Raw genomic sequence first — 18,613 nt, forward strand, 5'->3', positions numbered from 1 at the left:
TTCATTTTGTGTCTTTAATTCAGCTTATTTTGAAGGATGCATCAAGTCAAGGCATATTCATTTATATAGCGCTTTTAACAATGTAGATTGTTCCAAAGCGGCTTTACATTGATATGAAATTCAATTAACTGAGATTGTTTTGGCTTCACAGCAGTTCTAGAATAAATTTATTGTCCAGCTAAAGTTAGTTTTAGATTGATTCACTTCCGTCGCAACGATCATTAGTTATTAACTTAGGAGCCACTAACGCGACACCGTTTTAACAGAAAACTCTTTAAGTTCTTTCTGCGCAAACTTCAAAAACGCGAACCAGTGAAAACGCCAATGGCATGCACATTGCGAGTTCAGTCTATAGGGATTCGCATTTGAATATATGTGTGTAGGCATATATACCTTCACTACAAATCAACCCTCAACAAACTTCTTGTCTGGCCTTAAAATTTATAATACAGAATTTGTATCGCTTCCGCGTAGCCACGCAAACCGGAATTATCCCGACAACGCTTTATCTCAAGGGACGTAAAAGGAGGGGAGAGATGCCTTCACAGGGGAGAGACTAGTTGACACGTCAGGACTTTGTTGTCGTCGTGTCCAGGCGCAGGTCCTTCATCAGATCTGGATACCCTGGATCCGGCGGACTGCGGTAACCTTAGGATAAACAGAGAGACTAATATTAGCGTAGACGCCATTCTTCTTATGATGTGACAAGTACATCAGGATTTATGGGAAGTGTTCCCGGTTCCGGCTGACCTAATCTATGCAGCCTAACATTAAATTATAGAAGTCTATAATGTGTTATGTGTATGCTGTTGGAAACTTTATTCCTTCAACGAAGCAAGACTAGGAGATGTTGGGATATCGTTCAAGCAGAAGTTATTCTTTATTGAGGACTTCGCTGAGCGTTGCTGCAGTCATCCAACAATCTAATCTAAAGTAACTTTACATGGTTTCTTATAGGCATTTTAGGAGGAGTGACTTTTGGGGGTGGAAACCTTCACTTTACAAAGTATGCAAATACAATATAGGCGTCAGCTCGTTACCAGAATTTCCGCAGCTCTGATCTCATCAGCATAACAGTGATCCAATCAGCCTGACTAGATCGCCCATACATTAACATTATCATAGAGACAAAAGCACAGCTGTACATTGAGCTTAATGGTCAGGAAATGCATAAAGACAAAGGGTGAAGGTAATAGTGTCTCAGCAATTGACTCATTTAGAGAACAGGACTGGCAGGAATCTCTTGATATAATCATAACAGCTGCTAAACTTTCTCAATTTATATTGGAATCTAAATTAAAACCTCAAATGCTAAAATCAGTATTCTTCACCGTGATGTTTATGTAAGGAAGCATATCTGAAATAGATTCTTAAATTTGTAATCCTTCAATGCTATGTTAAAGAGATGTGTTTTGTGTCCAGATTTTAACTGACCGAGTGTGTCTGCTTCCTGGACAATGTTAGGAAGACTGTTCCAAAGTTTTGGTGCTAAATAGGAAAAGGATCTACTGCCTGCAGTCGATTTTGATATTCTAGGTATTATCAACTTGCCAACTGATTTTGATATTGCAATAGACGTGAAGGATTATAATGCGTTAAGAGCTCATTCAAGTACTGCGGAGCTAAACTCTTTAGTGCTTTGTAAGTAATCAGCAATATTTAAAAATTTATATGATGTTTAATATTAATAGGGAGCTAATGCAGTGTTGACAGAACCGGGCTAATATGGTCATACTTCCTGGTTCTGGTAAGAACTCTAGCTGCTGTGTTTTGGACCAGCTGTAATTTATTAAGCATGCAGGGCAACCACCCAGTAGAGCATTACAATAATCTAGCCTTGAGGTCATGAACGCATGGACTAATTGTTCCGCGTTTGTCAATAAGAGCATATGACATAATTTATATATATTTTTAAATTGGAAAAATGCGGTTTTACAGATACTAGACACATGACTTTCAAAGGAAAGATTGGTATCAAAGAGCACACCCAGGTTCCTAACCAGGGATGTAGTGGTGGCTAAACGCCGTTTACGCACCTCCCAAAATTCGGAAATAGCGTTTACCCACCTCCAAAGTGCGTTTACCCACCTCGAAATTGTGTTTATCCACCTCTAAATTGCGTTTATCCACCTCTAAATTTCACGGTATTTGAGCAGACTTTGCTTTTCCAGTGCGTGATCGCCGATCGGTACATGATTCAAGCATTTGGGCCGTTAACGACAGAGCAGAACGAACGCGCAGGGCAAACACGGAGCTGAACATTGAGCAGAGCGCTCAGCGCGCCGACACACACACACACGGAGCAGAAAACACACACTCGTGAAGTTACTAAACAAGCTGCACGAGAATGAAACTTGATCGCAGCCATAATAGGAAATCATTAAAACGATGCAAAAAAGTTTTTTTTTTTTATTCATTACAGGCAGTTGGTTTAATGTAGGGAGCATGTCAAAACCCAACTGTACAAGAGATTCAGAGGGAATCAAGCCTGCACCAGGTTAAAGACTTTTCCCTATATAGGGAAACACTGATCCACATTTTTCTGATAGACCAAACAACTAATCAATTAATCGAGGAAATATTTAACAGATTAATCGACTATGAAAATAATCCCAAATCCCTAATCATTATGTACAGGTGGATTGCATCGGAAGCCCTGGAAATAAGCCTCCCTCTCAATCTCTCTTAAATATTTTTGTTCTCTCTGTTTTGTCATTAAGTAAACTTTATAGATTTCAACCATATTATTCCTTCTTGAGTCTCCTTAACAAGAACTTAGATTAATGTATGAATTGAATAGTGATTGTGTGACCTATGATGAGGGAACAACCAGTGATACCCTTAGTAGTACCATCAAATGATAGCCTATAGAGATGTCATCAGGATACACATAAAACCGGTAGGAGTGGCCCACCTTACCGGGTGACCACGTCGTGGTCCACCAGAATTTATAGTTTACCCACCTCTTTTTTTACCACTACACCTCTATTCCTAACCGACGACGAAGACTTGACAGAGCAGCCATCAAGTGTTAGACAGTATTCTAGATTATTACGTAAGGAAGTTTTTTGTCCAATAATTAGAATCTCTGTTTTTTCAAAGTTAAGTAGTAGGAAATTACTAGTCATCCAATTTTTTATATCACCTATGCATTCCGTTAATTTTGTGAATTTATAAGTTTCGTCAGAGCATGAAGAAATATAGAGCTGGGTATTGCATCATCCGATACGCAACCATATCTGTACTGATATTATCAATCTTATAAGTGAAGAAGTTCATAAAGTCATAACTGCTGTGCTGCTTGGAAACTTCTAAGCTTGAAGCTTTATTTTTCGTTAGCTTAGCCACTGTTTCAAATAAATACAAAGGGTTTTGTTTATTTTCTTCTAAAAGGGTTGAAAAAAAAGCAGATCTAGCAGCTTTTAAGGCCTCTCTGTACGCAACCGAGCTCTCTTTCCATGAAATGCTAAATAACTCTAGTTTTGTTTTCTTCCAGTTGCGCTCCATTTTTATGGCTGCTCTCTTAAGGGCCTGAGTGTGCTCGTTGTACCACGGCGTTGGACTGTTTTCTTTAATCTTCTTTAAGCGCAACGGAGCAACTGTGTCTAAAGTGCTGGAAAAGAGAGAGTTCAAAGTTTGTCGCAATCACAGGAGGTCACAGGAGAAGATGACATGACTCAATGTGTTTGTTGATCGACATGACTCAATGTGTTTGTTGATCGATCCTACTCACCTAAGTTGTTTGATGGACTTGTAAAAGGCGCAAGCAAGGAAAATAAATAAATATATAAAGAGTGCACGGATGGCACGCTAACAGGCTAACCGAATTACTAGTGTGTTGTGCTAAAAATAATGATTTAGATTGAAGATAGCGATGTCAGGTTAATGTGTGATGTTGAGTAAGTTATATTTAGCAGTATTAACAACAAGGAATGATAGTAGAAAATGATTGAAAAAAGAGGAATGATAAAATTATTTTTGTTAGCATTAATAGTTAACTTATTTATTTTTTATTTTCAATTAGTGTCACACAAAACACAGCAGATGAAGTTCTTCAGAAGCTGATGCCTGTGGTTACAGCAACTAGATCAGCTTGGTAAGTAACACTGAGAACAAGCATCACTGTTAAAAAATTATAACATTTCTTACTTAAACATTATAAATGAATGGTTTAACAAAAAATATGAGTGTCACACTTCAGCTTTTAAACCCTCCACCTATCTGACCTGATTTGTGATCTACTTATCTGTTTTTTTATGATATTTGTGTGAGACATTTATTTTCAAATATATGCATTTATAATGTATGTATATAAACATTTAGATTAAGACTTTTTTATATTAATTTAATTTAATTTAAATGTTAATACATTTATATTCAGGGGGAAGAAAATATGTATTCCATTTTATCAGTTTTATATAATCTTTCTCCCTCATGTACAGACAATCTCCTGATATATTGATTTCATAGTTTAAAAAAGAGATATTGCACAAATTATAAACACCATTAAGAAAAACATTGGATATAGGCTTAATGTGTGTCATTGTTCTCTACAGGTTGTTTGATTCTGGTGTCACAGATGAAGGTTGTGCTGCTCTGGCTTCAGCTCTGAGATCAAACCCCTCACACCTGAGAGAACTGGATCTGTCTGAGAATAATCTAGGAGACTCAGGAGTGAAGCTGTTCTCTGTTATACTGGAGAATCCTCACTGTAAACTGGAGAAACTGTGGTAAGAAAACTGGATACTGTAGAGATTTTGTTCCAGGTTTAAAGTCTACATCATGTCAATGTCACAGATTATGACATGGAGAAACACTATAGTACATCGATGACACGTCGGTGTCTGTATTATTAATGAGATTGTGTGTTCTTATCCTATGAGAAGACATTTCTCTTATTCATGACAGCACATGGTGTTTTTCTATGACAGACGCTTCAAACTGTAAAACCACGCAGTAGTTTAGAGAGGCGTTCATGGGTTGCAAGTGTTTGTGTCCATGGTGCAAGAGTTGGAGGGTGTTGCTCATCCCTCTCTCTCTCCCTCTCTGGTCTTGCTCTGCCACACACACTCCCTCTCTTCTTCTCACAGCCGCACACACACATTTAAGAGGATTTTTCAGAACGATTGTGAGGTAGACTTGAGTTGAAAGAGTTTTATGACTCTTGTCTTTATTGTTCATTACATTAACCTCTTCTGTTACAATTTTTCTATATTTGTATGTGATATACAGTTTTAATTTGTTATATCAGCTTTTATATAATCACTGAAAAAAATGTTGTATCACAGTAAAAAAATTACTTCAACTTAAGTAATTAATTTACTTTTTCTCAAGTGAGTTTGAACAAATCAAATACTCTTTGAACCAAATATGTTTTTAACATGATTAATAAATATTAGACAGATTCTTCTAAAAAAAAGGCTGAAATATATTTCACTTAAATATTGCAGATTAAAAAATTTAAGAAAAACATCAATTGACACGATAGTTATATCTATAAAACACAATCGGTCTTCCGAACTTTTACTATTGTGTCAATTGATGTTTTTCTTTCATTTTTTAATCTGCGATAGTTTGTTCAAATAAAGGGTTTGATTAGTTAGCAAGGACATGTTCAGGAAATGCATAATACAAATTGTATGGGTTAATGTAACGGTAAACGGACTCTGCACAAAGCTCTTTTGAAGCTGTCAAATGGTGTCGCTATTGGACACTTAATTGTGATTATTGCTGCCCTGAGGTTTCTTAAAGGCTACTGTTGACTGTTTTATTGTTGGTGGGTTTTTTGTTTTGTTTTGAAGAAGCATTACTCTTGCCACGGAGAAAACAACACGGGAATAGCGACAATTTTGAATATAAATTACTACTTATAGGTATTGAATTACAACCTGTGGGCAGTTTTTCTACATCCTTTTGTGAACGTCGTTTTACACTTGGATGCTGCACAGCGGGTCATCTTAAAAGTACGGTTGGAGCTACCAATCTCTGTATAACGCCGTTGGAGTCCTCTGCTGGTAGGGATTTGTAAGATGGCCGCTCGAACACTTCCGGTGGCCTCACTGCCTACTGGCTGTTTAGAATGTCATGAGCTATCCAGTCATTATATAGATCAGGGGTTCCTGTAGACTTATTAAATTTAGCATTCATATTTTAGGCTATAGTCTATACTGTACCATTTTGGGATTTCTACTTTTCCTTTTTGTATTTTAATATTTGCATTTACATCCCAATATCGAAACCAGTCTCCCCAGTGTGGTCTATTAATTGCTCACCTTCATAATCCAAAGGAATTAACTCTGCTGGATTCACTGTATCACATCATTTAATGGTTATATCTGGGTACGTAAGCAATGATGAATATGCTAGAATACGAGCTTTTGTCAAAACAAATTTATCTTGCTCTATTATTTCCACATTTATGGTGCGCATAGATAGTTACTGGGTACTCCATAGTTATTGTAGATGTTTTCTCATATGCATAGTATACTGCTGCAAGGCCTTGTTGGTAGGATAGTGGGTAGCATTGGGCTGTTTTTCCCTGCCACTGCAAGTCTCTTGCATCAGAACAGCTGATGCATAGCCATCAGTTCTATTTGCCACATAAAAATAAAATTTAGTATAATCAGGATTTCCGAGTACAGGTGCCCTTTGTAACTCCTTTTTATAGATTCAAATGCTATCAAAGCATCTGTATTCCATTTTAGTTGATTACATACATTTTGTAGTCCTGCTTGTTTCATGATTTCCCTCAGTGGAGTTGTTTTTATTGCATAATCTTCTATCCAATCTGCACTGAATTCAGTCATTCCTAGAAAAGTCATCACTTGTTTTATTGTTTGTGGTAATGGTGCATTACTTATTCCTTCTAAGTGATCTGGAGCTATAGCTTTTGTACTGTATGAAATCAATCTTCCCAAATATTCCACGTTATGTTGGCCACAGGGCTGACAATACTGTAGTTTATTTTTGGATGATTTGTGACCTCCTTGGGCTAATTTTGTAAGTACTATTATAGAATCTTTGTGACACTGTTCTCGTGTTGATGAACAAATCATCAAATCATCTATATAATGTAGCAAAGGTCTATCATAAGGTCCTCCAAATCAGCGTTAAGAACTTGATTGAATATATGTGGAGAATGTAAAATCTTCAACACTACTTGCATACCCTGAAAGATACCTCTGTTTGTGGAACCGAAAGTTGAGGTTATCTGCTTACTCACCCTTAAACATACCCGGGTCTGTCACACAACCTGCTTTCTGGAATAACCCCCTGATTTTCTCGTTCTTGTCTTGCCCTCTGGATTTGTTTGTTTGTTTGGACTGATTTTCTGAGCTCTGACTTTCTGCCTGTTTTAATGGACTATGACTTTGGATTGTGCTCTCAATAAACTGCGTTTGGTTCGTCAATCGTTGTGCTCAGTGCTGTCCACAACCAAATCACAAAACATACACTGCCGTTCAAAAGTTTTGGATCGGTAAGATTTTTAAGGTTTTTAAAAAAAGTCTCTTCTGCTCACCAAGGCTGCATTTATTTGATAAAAAAAAAAAGTAATGTTGTTAAATATTATGACAATTTAAAATAACTATTTTAAAATGTAATTTATGTAATTTGTGATCAAAGCTGAATTTCAGCATCATTACTCCAGTCTTCAGTGTCACATAATCATTCAGAAATCATTCTAATATGATGATTTGATACTCAAAAAACATTTATTATTTTTATTATTTTCAATGTTGAAAACAGTCGTGTACAAATTTTTTTTCAGGATTCTTTGATGACTAGAAAGTTACACTACTATATATTCATAGCCTGGCAAGCCAGACCTACATCAAGATGTTTGGTCTGGAAACTCACCATAGACACGCTCAATCCGAGGGGCGGGATAAACGGCTGTCTTTCAAATTCCCTCTGCACGCAATAGGACAGCGCTACAACCAACCAGAGCGTTTTCCCAACAGCTGAGCTAACGTTAGATGATAGATTCAACTTTTGCCATATCTGACAGGCAAAAAAAAGCATTTCTAAACAAACGTGTCGTAAATACTTTACCTTTGGCTTATAGTCAGAAGTTACGCTGTTTGCGTAGATCACGGAGCACGCAGTGACAACCGCGCCCACTACGGTCACATATTATGACGGTCACAGAATCTGGTGTAACACCGGCAAAACTACGAACACATCTTCCTTTTTAAAGAATGACTTAAGTGCCGTTGCTCTTTTCTCAAAGAAAAACTTAACCTGTTAACCGTTGCCAGTGCGCCCGCGCACTGAAGCGTTATTTATTTATTTAATTCAAAATTACTATCAGATTTAATGTTATACCTTGACAAACTATACATAGTTAAAAAGATATAATACTCAAGTTTCAGTATTTGACCACTATTGTATTCTGAGAAACTCATAGTGACAGTTATGTCTTAATTTGTGTCAGGAGTTATGAAATGAAAAAATGAGTCGATACCTTTAATATGAATTATGCGCGTCAGCCGCTTTCATTCATAAAAAACTCCGTGCTGTCGTCATGACAGCGATACACAAAACAACGTCCTTCAGGGCTTTAGCTCAAAACTGTGCAGATTTGGAGAAATATTGATAGATTCTCATAGATTTACATCATATTTCTATAGACAGGAATAATATTTATTGAATTTATACCCAAATGCGTCGATGTAATCTTTATGAGCATTTTGTATTCCAATACTGTGTTTTTTAATTCATACCAATAGCCTGAGGGCGCTACATGCACAATAATAGTCCATATATGGAACATGAAGAAGAGCGATGATCATGTGACATTCCAGGACGTCACTGATACCTGACTGATACACACAAAGCTAACAAGAGATCGCGCTGTAACATGCAGATACAGATGTTTTGAAGACAATAAACATGATTGCACTGATATTTGAGTTACCTGTGTTTTTCAAGCCATGCCAGGTATTTTCATAATAATAGATTATATTTATAATGTAATGCTAATCTATATAGACTATCATTGTGCAGAACACTATCCAATAGTATATTTTCTGTCTGATTTTTTTATCTGAAGCCAAATTAGATCACAGAAGATTATTTAAAATACTCAACGTGCGTTAAAAAGTAAGTTTAGAGCACAAACATGGTTTTAATCTCATAAATTGTCGTGTAATTTGGACCAGCGTTCTAATTTGGACCAGCGTTCAGCATAAGAGGCACCCCAACGAACGCGCATGCAAGTGTTTTTCTGGACTACTCAGTTTTCCTGTCATTTAAGTGTTGTGTTTTAGTCAAGGTAAGGCCATTTTCGATTCTCTGCTTATTTTCAATTTTTAAACTTCACATAATTCTGTATTTGAGTAGACGCGCTGACTACATTAAACAAAAGCCGCGAGTGAAAATTAATATTGCAGTCTAATTTGCACTTAAGCCTTATTTGCTCTCAGCAGTTTCGATTCGGCACATTGTCACGTTATTTGACTTAATTGCCCGAGCGAAACAGCATCTGTAGGAACAGTTATAAATAGAGGAACTTAAGGTCATTCGTCAGGACCAGCGTTCAGCATAAGAGGCACCCCAACGAACGCGCATGCAAGTGTTTTTCTGGACTACTCAGTTTTCCTGTCATTTAAGTGTTGTGTTTTAGTCAAGGTAAGGCCATTTTCGATTCTCTGCTTATTTTCAATTTTTAAACTTCACATAATTCTGTATTTGAGTAGACGCGCTGACTACATTAAACAAAAGCCGCGAGTGAAAATTAATATTGCAGTCTAATTTGCACTTAAGCCTTATTTGCTCTCAGCAGTTTCGATTCGGCACATTGTCACGTTATTTGACTTAATTGCCCGAGCGAAACAGCATCTGTAGGAACAGTTATAAATAGAGGAACTTAAGGTCATTCGTCAGGACCAGCGTTCAGCATAAGAGGCACCCCAACGAACGCGCATGCAAGTGTTTTTCTGGACTACTCAGTTTTCCTGTCATTTAAGTGTTGTGTTTTAGTCAAGGTAAGGCCATTTTCGATTCTCTGCTTATTTTCAATTTTTAAACTTCACATAATTCTGTATTTGAGTAGACGCGCTGACTACATTAAACAAAAGCCGCGAGTGAAAATTAATATTGCAGTCTATTTGCACTTAAGCCTTATTTGCTCTCAGCAGTTTCGATTCGGCACATTGTCACGTTATTTGACTTAATTGCCCGAGCGAAACAGCATCTGTAGGAACAGTTATAAATAGAGGAACTTAAGGTCATTCGTCAGGACCAGCGTTCAGCATAAGAGGCACCCCAACGAACGCGCATGCAAGTGTTTTTCTGGACTACTCAGTTTTCCTGTCATTTAAGTGTTGTGTTTTAGTCAAGGTAAGGCCATTTTCGATTCTCTGCTTATTTTCAATTTTTAAACTTCACATAATTCTGTATTTGAGTAGACGCGCTGACTACATTAAACAAAAGCCGCGAGTGAAAATTAATATTGCAGTCTAATTTGCACTTAAGCCTTATTTGCTCTCAGCAGTTTCGATTCGGCACATTGTCACGTTATTTGACTTAATTGCCCGAGCGAAACAGCATCTGTAGGAACAGTTATAAATAGAGGAACTTAAGGTCATTCGTCAGGACCAGCGTTCAGCATAAGAGGCACCCCAACGAACGCGCATGCAAGTGTTTTTCTGGACTACTCAGTTTTCCTGTCATTTAAGTGTTGTGTTTTAGTCAAGGTAAGGCCATTTTCGATTCTCTGCTTATTTTCAATTTTTAAACTTCACATAATTCTGTATTTGAGTAGACGCGCTGACTACATTAAACAAAAGCCGCGAGTGAAAATTAATATTGCAGTCTAATTTGCACTTAAGCCTTATTTGCTCTCAGCAGTTTCGATTCGGCACATTGTCACGTTATTTGACTTAATTGCCCGAGCGAAACAGCATCTGTAGGAACAGTTATAAATAGAGGAACTTAAGGTCATTCGTCAGGACCAGCGTTCAGCATAAGAGGCACCCCAACGAACGCGCATGCAAGTGTTTTTCTGGACTACTCAGTTTTCCTGTCATTTAAGTGTTGTGTTTTAGTCAAGGTAAGGCCATTTTCGATTCTCTGCTTATTTTCAATTTTTAAACTTCACATAATTCTGTATTTGAGTAGACGCGCTGACTACATTAAACAAAAGCCGCGAGTGAAAATTAATATTGCAGTCTAATTTGCACTTAAGCCTTATTTGCTCTCAGCAGTTTCGATTCGGCACATTGTCACGTTATTTGACTTAATTGCCCGAGCGAAACAGCTGTACTCACTCAAGCGGTGAAGCATTATCTGTATAACTATGTAATTTGCGCGCTGTCGCGGAAGCGTCAGCGGAAGCGTTCAGCTCTCGTGCTCAGCCTCCTCATGTGAAGACCGACTCGGGTAAAGACCAGCGACTCTACCTGCGCGACTCCACCGAGCAAGGACACTAGAAAGGCACTTACGTATCTCCTTTTCCCCTCTCCTTCCCTCTCTTATCTTATTGTTGACATTAATCAACATGTGCTTTCAACACATTACTGTGATCTCTCGCCAACGCCCCTTCATCGCGCGCAAAAGACAACGCAATACTGCCAATCTGCGTCCAATTCTCTCATCCTCACACACTCCACTCTCTCTTTCCGTGGGTCTATGGAATTGTCAGTCAGCAGTCAATAAAGCTGACTTCATTCCAGCCTTCGCATCTCATTCTACTCTTAGTATCTTGGGCTTGACTGAGACCTGGATTCGTCCAGAAAACTCAGCAACCCCTGCTGCTCTCTCTAGCAATTTCTCCTTCTCTCACTCCCCTCGCCAGTCTGGGAGAGGTGGGGGAACAGGGCTCCTCGTTTCTAACAATTTCAAATACTCCGCACTCTCTTCTCTATGCAACAACAACTCATTTGAATATCATGCTATTACACTTACAACTCCCATTAAGATCCATATTGTAGTCATTTATCGTCCCCCTGGTCAGCTGGGAAACTTTGTAGATGAGCTGGATGTGCTGCTGTCCACTTTCCCTGAGGACGGCACCCCACTTCTAGTCTTTGGTGACTTCAACATCCATCTCGAAAAGCCGCATGCAACAGACTTCACCTCTCTCCTAGCCTCTTTCGATCTCAAACGACTCATCACCACAGGTACTCACAAATCAGGCAACCAACTGGACCTGGTTTACACACGCAATTGCATCACAGACAACATCCTGGTGAGACCTCTCCATGTTTCAGATCACTTCCTCATTACTTTCAGTCTACATCTCTCTACCCCTTCACCACCAACACCCCCACCAGTCACTTTCAGGCGAAACCTGCGCTCACTTTCTCCCTCCCATCTTTCCTCTGCCGTGTCATCTTCTCTTCCCCCACCCTCACAATTCTCATCTCTGGATGTGAACACAGCAACGGACACCTTATGCTCCACTCTAACCTCTTCTCTAGACATTATCTGCCCTCTCTCCTCCAGGCCAGCACGTGCTACTCCCCCTAACCCCTGGTTATCTGAGGTTCTTCGGGAACACCGGACTGAACTTAGGGCAGCGGAGAGGAAATGGCACAAATCAAAAGACGCATCTGACCTGAGTATGTATCAATCTCTCCTCTCTTCCTTTTCTGTGGATGTTCACGCTGCAAAATCTTCATACTTCCACAACAAGATCAACAGCTCCTCCAACACACGTTCACTCTTCAAGACATTCAACTCTCTCCTCTGCCCACCTCCACCACCACCCTCCTCCTCCTTAACTGCTGACGATTTTGCGAACTTCTTCACCAACAAAACAACATCTATCAGCAGTCAGTTTTCAGCTCCACACACACAGGAACCCAGACTGACCGCTTCCACAGCCAATATCCCACTGTTCTCCTTCTCCTCGCTAACCGAGGAAGAAGTATCTACACTTCTCCTCTCCAGTCATCCTACCACCTGCCCTCTAGACCCCATCCCCTCACACCTTCTACAAGCCATCTCTCCGACACTTCTACCATCACTCACACACATAATCAACTCATCCCTCCATACTGGCACCTTCCCTACAGCATTCAAGCAGGCTCGGGTCACTCCACTGCTTAAAAAACCAACACTAAACACATCATCTGTAGAGAATTACAGACCTATCTCCCTCCTACCATTCATTGCGAAGACACTTGAAAGAGCTGTTTTCAACCAAATAACATCCTTTTTGTCTCTAAACAACCAGCTGGATGTCAACCAATCTGGCTTCAAGAAAGGGCATTCAACAGAAACTGCATTACTGTCAGTCACAGAAGCCCTACGGATCGCTAAAGCTGCTTCCAAGTCCTCAGTCCTCATTCTCCTGGATCTGTCTGCTGCCTTCGACACTGTGAATCATCAGATCCTTATGTCCAGCCTCTCATCACTGGGCATCACAGGAACTTCACTCCACTGGTTTGAGTCCTATCTCACAGGTAGGTCCTTCAAGGTCGCATGGAGAGGTGAGGTATCCAGAGCACATCAACTGACCACAGGGGTTCCCCAGGGTTCAGTTCTTGGTCCCCTCCTCTTCTCCATCTACACTACATCACTGGGACACATCATACAGGCACACGGCTTCTCCTACCACTGCTATGCTGATGACACACAGCTCTTCCTCTCGTTTCAACCAGATGATCCCACAGTAGCTGCACGGGTCTCAAGCTGTCTGGCGGACATCTCCACATGGATGAAGGAACATCACCTGCAGCTCAACCTGGCAAAGACTGAGCTTCTCATCCTCCCTGCCAATCCGTCTATACAACACGACTTCACCATCCAGCTAGAGTCATCATCAATCACCCCATCAAGGTCGGTCAGAAATCTCGGAGTAACGCTTGATGACCAGCTGTCCTTCACAGATCACATTTCAAAGACAGCTCGATCATGCAGGTTTGCACTGCACAACATCAGGAAGATCAGGCCTTTCCTAACTGAGCATGCAACACAACTTCTGGTCCAGGCCCTGGTCATTTCTAGGCTTGACTACTGTAATGCTCTTTTGGCCGGACTTCCAGCATGTGCAACAAAACCTCTACAGATGATCCAAAATGCTGCAGCTCGTCTTGTCTTCAACGAGCCCAAGAGGGCCCACGTCACTCCTCTGTTCATCTCTCTGCACTGGCTACCTCTCGCTGCTCGCATCAAATTCAAGGCATTGACGCTTGCTTACAGATCTATCACAGGCTCAGCTCCCTACTATTTTCACTCACTCCTACGAGTCTACATCCCTACCAGACGCCTACGATCGATCAACGAGCGACGTCTCGTGGTTCCATCACAGAGAGCCACAAAATCACTTTCCAGAACATTCTCATTCACAGCTCCATGCTGGTGGAACGCTCTCCCCGGCCTCATCCGGAATGCAGAATCACTGGCAACATTCAAAAAACAGCTGAAAACCCATCTCTTCCGTGAGCACTTAACCTCATAAAAAAAAAAAAAAAAAAAAAAAAAATCCTTTGAAACATCACTTATCAGACTTATGCTACTCTGAATAATGCCTGAACTTTGTATTCTGAGCACTTCTTGCGTTGTTGTTGTTTTTGCCTCTTCATGATGACTCGCTTTATTTAGTCCTAATTTGTAAGTCGCTTTGGATAAAAGCGTCTGCTAAATGACTAAATGTAAATGTATTGATGGTGTGCTAAGCTAACATGCTAGCTAGCCCTAGGTGCACCTGCTACCTAGAAGTTATACTTGTATTATTTTTTTAATGCTACCTGAAATGTGTCTTTATTCAAGAAATGCATTTGATACAGTTTAAAATGTGTGGTAAACTTTGAGAAAAGAAATTAGGGACTGAAACCCTATGAATAGCCTGTGAATAGCCAGTCGTTAGTAGCTATAATGCAGACAAAAGAAATGCATATTTCGAGCCATAACCAGGCTGGAGAGGTGTGAATGTGTGCAGGGGGAGACTGAGACTGAATGGGGATCGTCTGCACCACAAAACAATAGAGACAATATACTGGATAGATGGTTAGAAGATGACAATAAACATCAGTAGCATTTTAGCGTCAAATCAAAATAAAGTCACATGACATGGTCTTGAAAAACATTTCACTAAATACAGAGTTTTGGACTTATTATCTTCAGATTTTAAACATAGAATGTTTAGACATATGGCTTTAGCTGTAGTGCATTTCTAGATTGCTCCAGTGCCAACTTCAATTTTATTTTCATGAGGATGTTCCATAAAAATTAATTTCTAATAATTTTACAAAACTTTGAAGCTATTTATAACAATTTTTGTCATTATGACAATAATTAATTCTACATTTACAATAAACTGCCAGGTGTCAGCTTTCAAATGAGATCATACTTGTGCTTTTAATGCAAAGGGTTCATGAACTGTATCTGTTTCAGTTTGGGTATGTCATTTCTGGGGATTTTTCAAAAGTGGGGTTGCAGCTTAACAGGTTAACTCCAAGTCCTCCAGAGTCGCGGCCAAAGCCGATTCGAAAGACTGTTCACCAGCAGCCATTCTTTGTTTTCAAGCCAGGGAACCGTCACATCTCTGTCGTCATTATGTTAAGCCCGCCGCGTTGTGATTGGCCTGACCCAATTTGGGTTTTTGCAGCTAGAAGGTCTATTGAGAGTGTCTAGACCCACCTGGCTGCAAAATACATTTTGCTGCCGCTAGGGTGCGTCTAGATTTCTAGGCTAATATATTCACGTAGAAAAGAGCTGTTTCATTGGAATAATATTTCACAATATTACTGCTATTTTTTATTTTGAATCAAATAAATGCAGCAGAAGAGACAGATCTGCAGCAGAAGAGACAGATCTGCACCAGCAGTAGTCTAATATGATGGTGCAGATAAAAACAACTCGGGCTTAATACATAAATCCATGAAGTACAGCAGATACCAATCTAACTGGCCATAAGAAATACTTAATTTCTTAATATACAAGATTGTAATCATTAGGATTGGGAACCAAAAACCGGTTCTTATCCAGAACAATCTTCCCCACGCAATCTTCACACAGGAACATTCAAATCTGTTTGCGCTGTCGCTGAGAGAGCAGTTGTCAATATGAAACAGCTTTACTTTCACAATCTTTTCAACAACACAGTATCGGTATTTCGGTGTTACAAATATTCAAATGATCACAGAAGTACTGAAATAAAAGTTTAGAGTTCGAGAATAAACACTGATGTCTACAGTAGCAAGCAACCAAAACAGAGTAAATCACCTTTTGAAAGTCGCTTCAAATAACGAAAATTCGCTTCAGAATTGACTAAATGTATATAATGAGCGAGTACATCATGAATGCCTTTTTTCAAACCATGTTTTTGTCTTATCCTGAATCACTACGGTAAGCCTGTAATAAGCGTTTATACTCGGACTACTTTACACCGGCACCGCTGCGGAGTAGCACAGTTCCTGAGTGACTCACGCGCGTCATAGAAATAAACATAGAGAAGTAGCTCCGGCTACAATGTTCTTCCGCAAGACGCATGCAGTTATGTTTATTTAACTGCTAGAGCGCTGATTCATCCAGTAATGAAGTGAACATGAATCAATCATTCAAATTGAAATATTATGTTTCACCTGTCTGGATCTTACATGTGTGTTCAAATATATTCTACCCCTTCTGATACGGGTGCCGATACGATATGTATTGCAATTTTTAAGAATTGCTATTCTACAATATTGCGATTCGATATTGCATATATTGCAATTTGTTTTTTAAAACTAGACCATGGGGAAAAGTTTAATCATACACTTATACTGATTGTAAATTTTGTATAAGATGAGTCATATTTACAAAAACAATTCATCACATCTTTCTGAGTTTTATTTCAGAAGCATCATAAAATACTACATTCTCTTCTGTAAAAAATTCAATTACAAATAATTTTTTTAGTCACTTGTCGCCATCTAGTGGCGAAACAATGTAATCGATAAATGCTTTTAGTTTAAGTGCCAAGTTTCTATTAAAAGCTGATCTACTCTATTGATTGCTACCATAAATGTCAGTGTTTATATTTAGGGCCCGAGCACCGATGGTGTGAGGACCCTCTTGGAATTGCTCTGTTTATTATTATTATTATTATTATTATTATTATTATTATTATTCTTCTCCGCATTGAATTGCATTTTTGAGGGCCTAAACATGCTCGAAAACTCACGAAACTTTGCACACGCGTCAGAACTGGCGAAAATTTACATCTGATATAGGTTTCAGAATTGGACGGGGCAAAACGGCTCGATAGCGCCACCTATAAAAGTTCAACGGAGTGCGCCTCCCGCAACGTTCCACGTACGTGCACGAAATTCGGTACATACGTGTAATGACCTAATACCTACAAAAAAGTCTCTTGGAGCATAGCCCTAAACACAACAGGAAGTCAGCCATTTTGAACTTCCTCTCAGATTTTTGTGCAGTTTTTGCCATTTTCAGGCCTTGTACTTTAACGAACTCCTCCTACAGTTTTAATCTGATCATCTTCAAATTTGGTGAGTGTAATCTTAAGGCCTTTGCGACGTTAAATTGCGAAGATCTTGAGTTTTCGTCAAAGGGCGGGTCCACGGCGGCCTAACAAATTTCGATGTTTCGCCATGAAACAGGAAGTTGCTGTAACTCAGGCATGGAATGTCCAATCTGCCCCAAACTTCACACTTTTGATAAGCGTTCTGTCCTGAACACATGACCATGCTCATATTCAGTTACAGTCATAGCGCCACCTGCTGGCAACAGGAAGTGACATGTTTAACACTGTTATGGACTCCTAATAACATATAAAAAAGTGCCAGCAAGTGCTAAACATGCTAACAACATACTAGAAGCATGCTAAAACATGCTAGCAAACTCTTAGCTAAGTGCTAAAGCATGCTATTATTGCAATTAAATAAGAATTTACTGTAACTCAGGCATGGAATGTCCAATCTGCCCCAAACTTCACACTTTTGATAAGCGTTCTGTCCTGAACACATCTACATGAGAACATTCAGTTATAGTAATAGCGCCACCTACTGGTAACAGGAAGTGTCATGTTTAACACGTTGATGCCATTCTAGCAACATGTTAAAAATGCCATTGACTTCTAAACATGCTAGAAACATGTTAAAACATGCTAGCAATACTTAGCTAAGTGCTAAAGCATGCTAATTCAATGAAACAGGATGTTGTTGTTACTCAAGAAGGCAATGTCCAATCTGCGCCAAACTTCACACTTTTAATAAACGTTCTGTCCTGAACACTTGACCATGCTCATATTCAGTTACAGTCATAGTGCCACCTGCTGGCAACAGGAAGTGACATGTTAAACACTGGTGTGGACATAAAAACATAAAAAAAGTGCCAGCAAGTGCTAAACATGCTAACAACATACTAGAAAAATGCTAAAACATGTTAGCAAACACTTAGCTAAGTGCTAAAGCATGCTATTGCTGCAATTAAATAGGAATTTGCTGTAACACAGGCATGGAATGTCCAATCTGCCCCAAACTTCACACGTTTGATAAGAATCATGGCCTGAACACATGTCTATGCTCAAATTCAGTTATAGTAATAGCGCCACCTACTGGCAACAGGAAGTGACATGTTTAACACGTTGATGCCGTTCTAGCAACATGTTAAAAATGCCATTGAGTTCTAAACATGCTAGAAACATATTAAAACATGCTAG

General features: G+C 39.3%; 3 protein-coding genes across 6 annotated transcripts in view; all 3 read left to right on the top strand.

Moving 5' to 3' along the window:
- LOC311297699 (protein NLRC3-like) overlaps positions 1-18,613 on the top strand; it is a 61,771-nt gene that overhangs the window by 12,062 nt on the left and 31,096 nt on the right. For all 4 annotated transcript variants that reach the window (XM_084420106.1, XM_084420107.1, XM_084420109.1 and 1 more), the window contains exons 4-5: positions 4,025-4,096; positions 4,557-4,730. In XM_084420106.1, the coding sequence (XP_084276232.1) occupies positions 4,025-4,096; positions 4,557-4,730 (246 nt within the window). The remainder of the gene's footprint in view (positions 1-4,024; positions 4,097-4,556; positions 4,731-18,613) is intronic.
- On the top strand, positions 11,408-13,321 carry LOC311297709 (uncharacterized protein). The gene is made up of 2 exons (XM_084420125.1): positions 11,408-12,563; positions 13,181-13,321. Exons 1-2 carry the CDS (start codon positions 11,501-11,503, stop codon positions 13,264-13,266), a joined length of 1,149 nt encoding a protein of 382 aa, XP_084276251.1. The 5' UTR covers positions 11,408-11,500; the 3' UTR covers positions 13,267-13,321.
- LOC311297710 (uncharacterized protein) lies at positions 12,617-14,521 on the top strand. Its single transcript, XM_084420126.1, has 2 exons — positions 12,617-13,409; positions 13,608-14,521. The coding sequence occupies exons 1-2, from the start codon at positions 13,343-13,345 to the stop codon at positions 14,405-14,407; spliced, it is 867 nt and encodes a 288-aa protein (XP_084276252.1). The 5' UTR covers positions 12,617-13,342; the 3' UTR covers positions 14,408-14,521.

Source organism: Rutilus rutilus, assembly GCF_951802725.1.
Source record: "Rutilus rutilus genome assembly, chromosome: 9".
NCBI classification, from domain to species: domain Eukaryota; kingdom Metazoa; phylum Chordata; class Actinopteri; order Cypriniformes; family Leuciscidae; genus Rutilus; species Rutilus rutilus.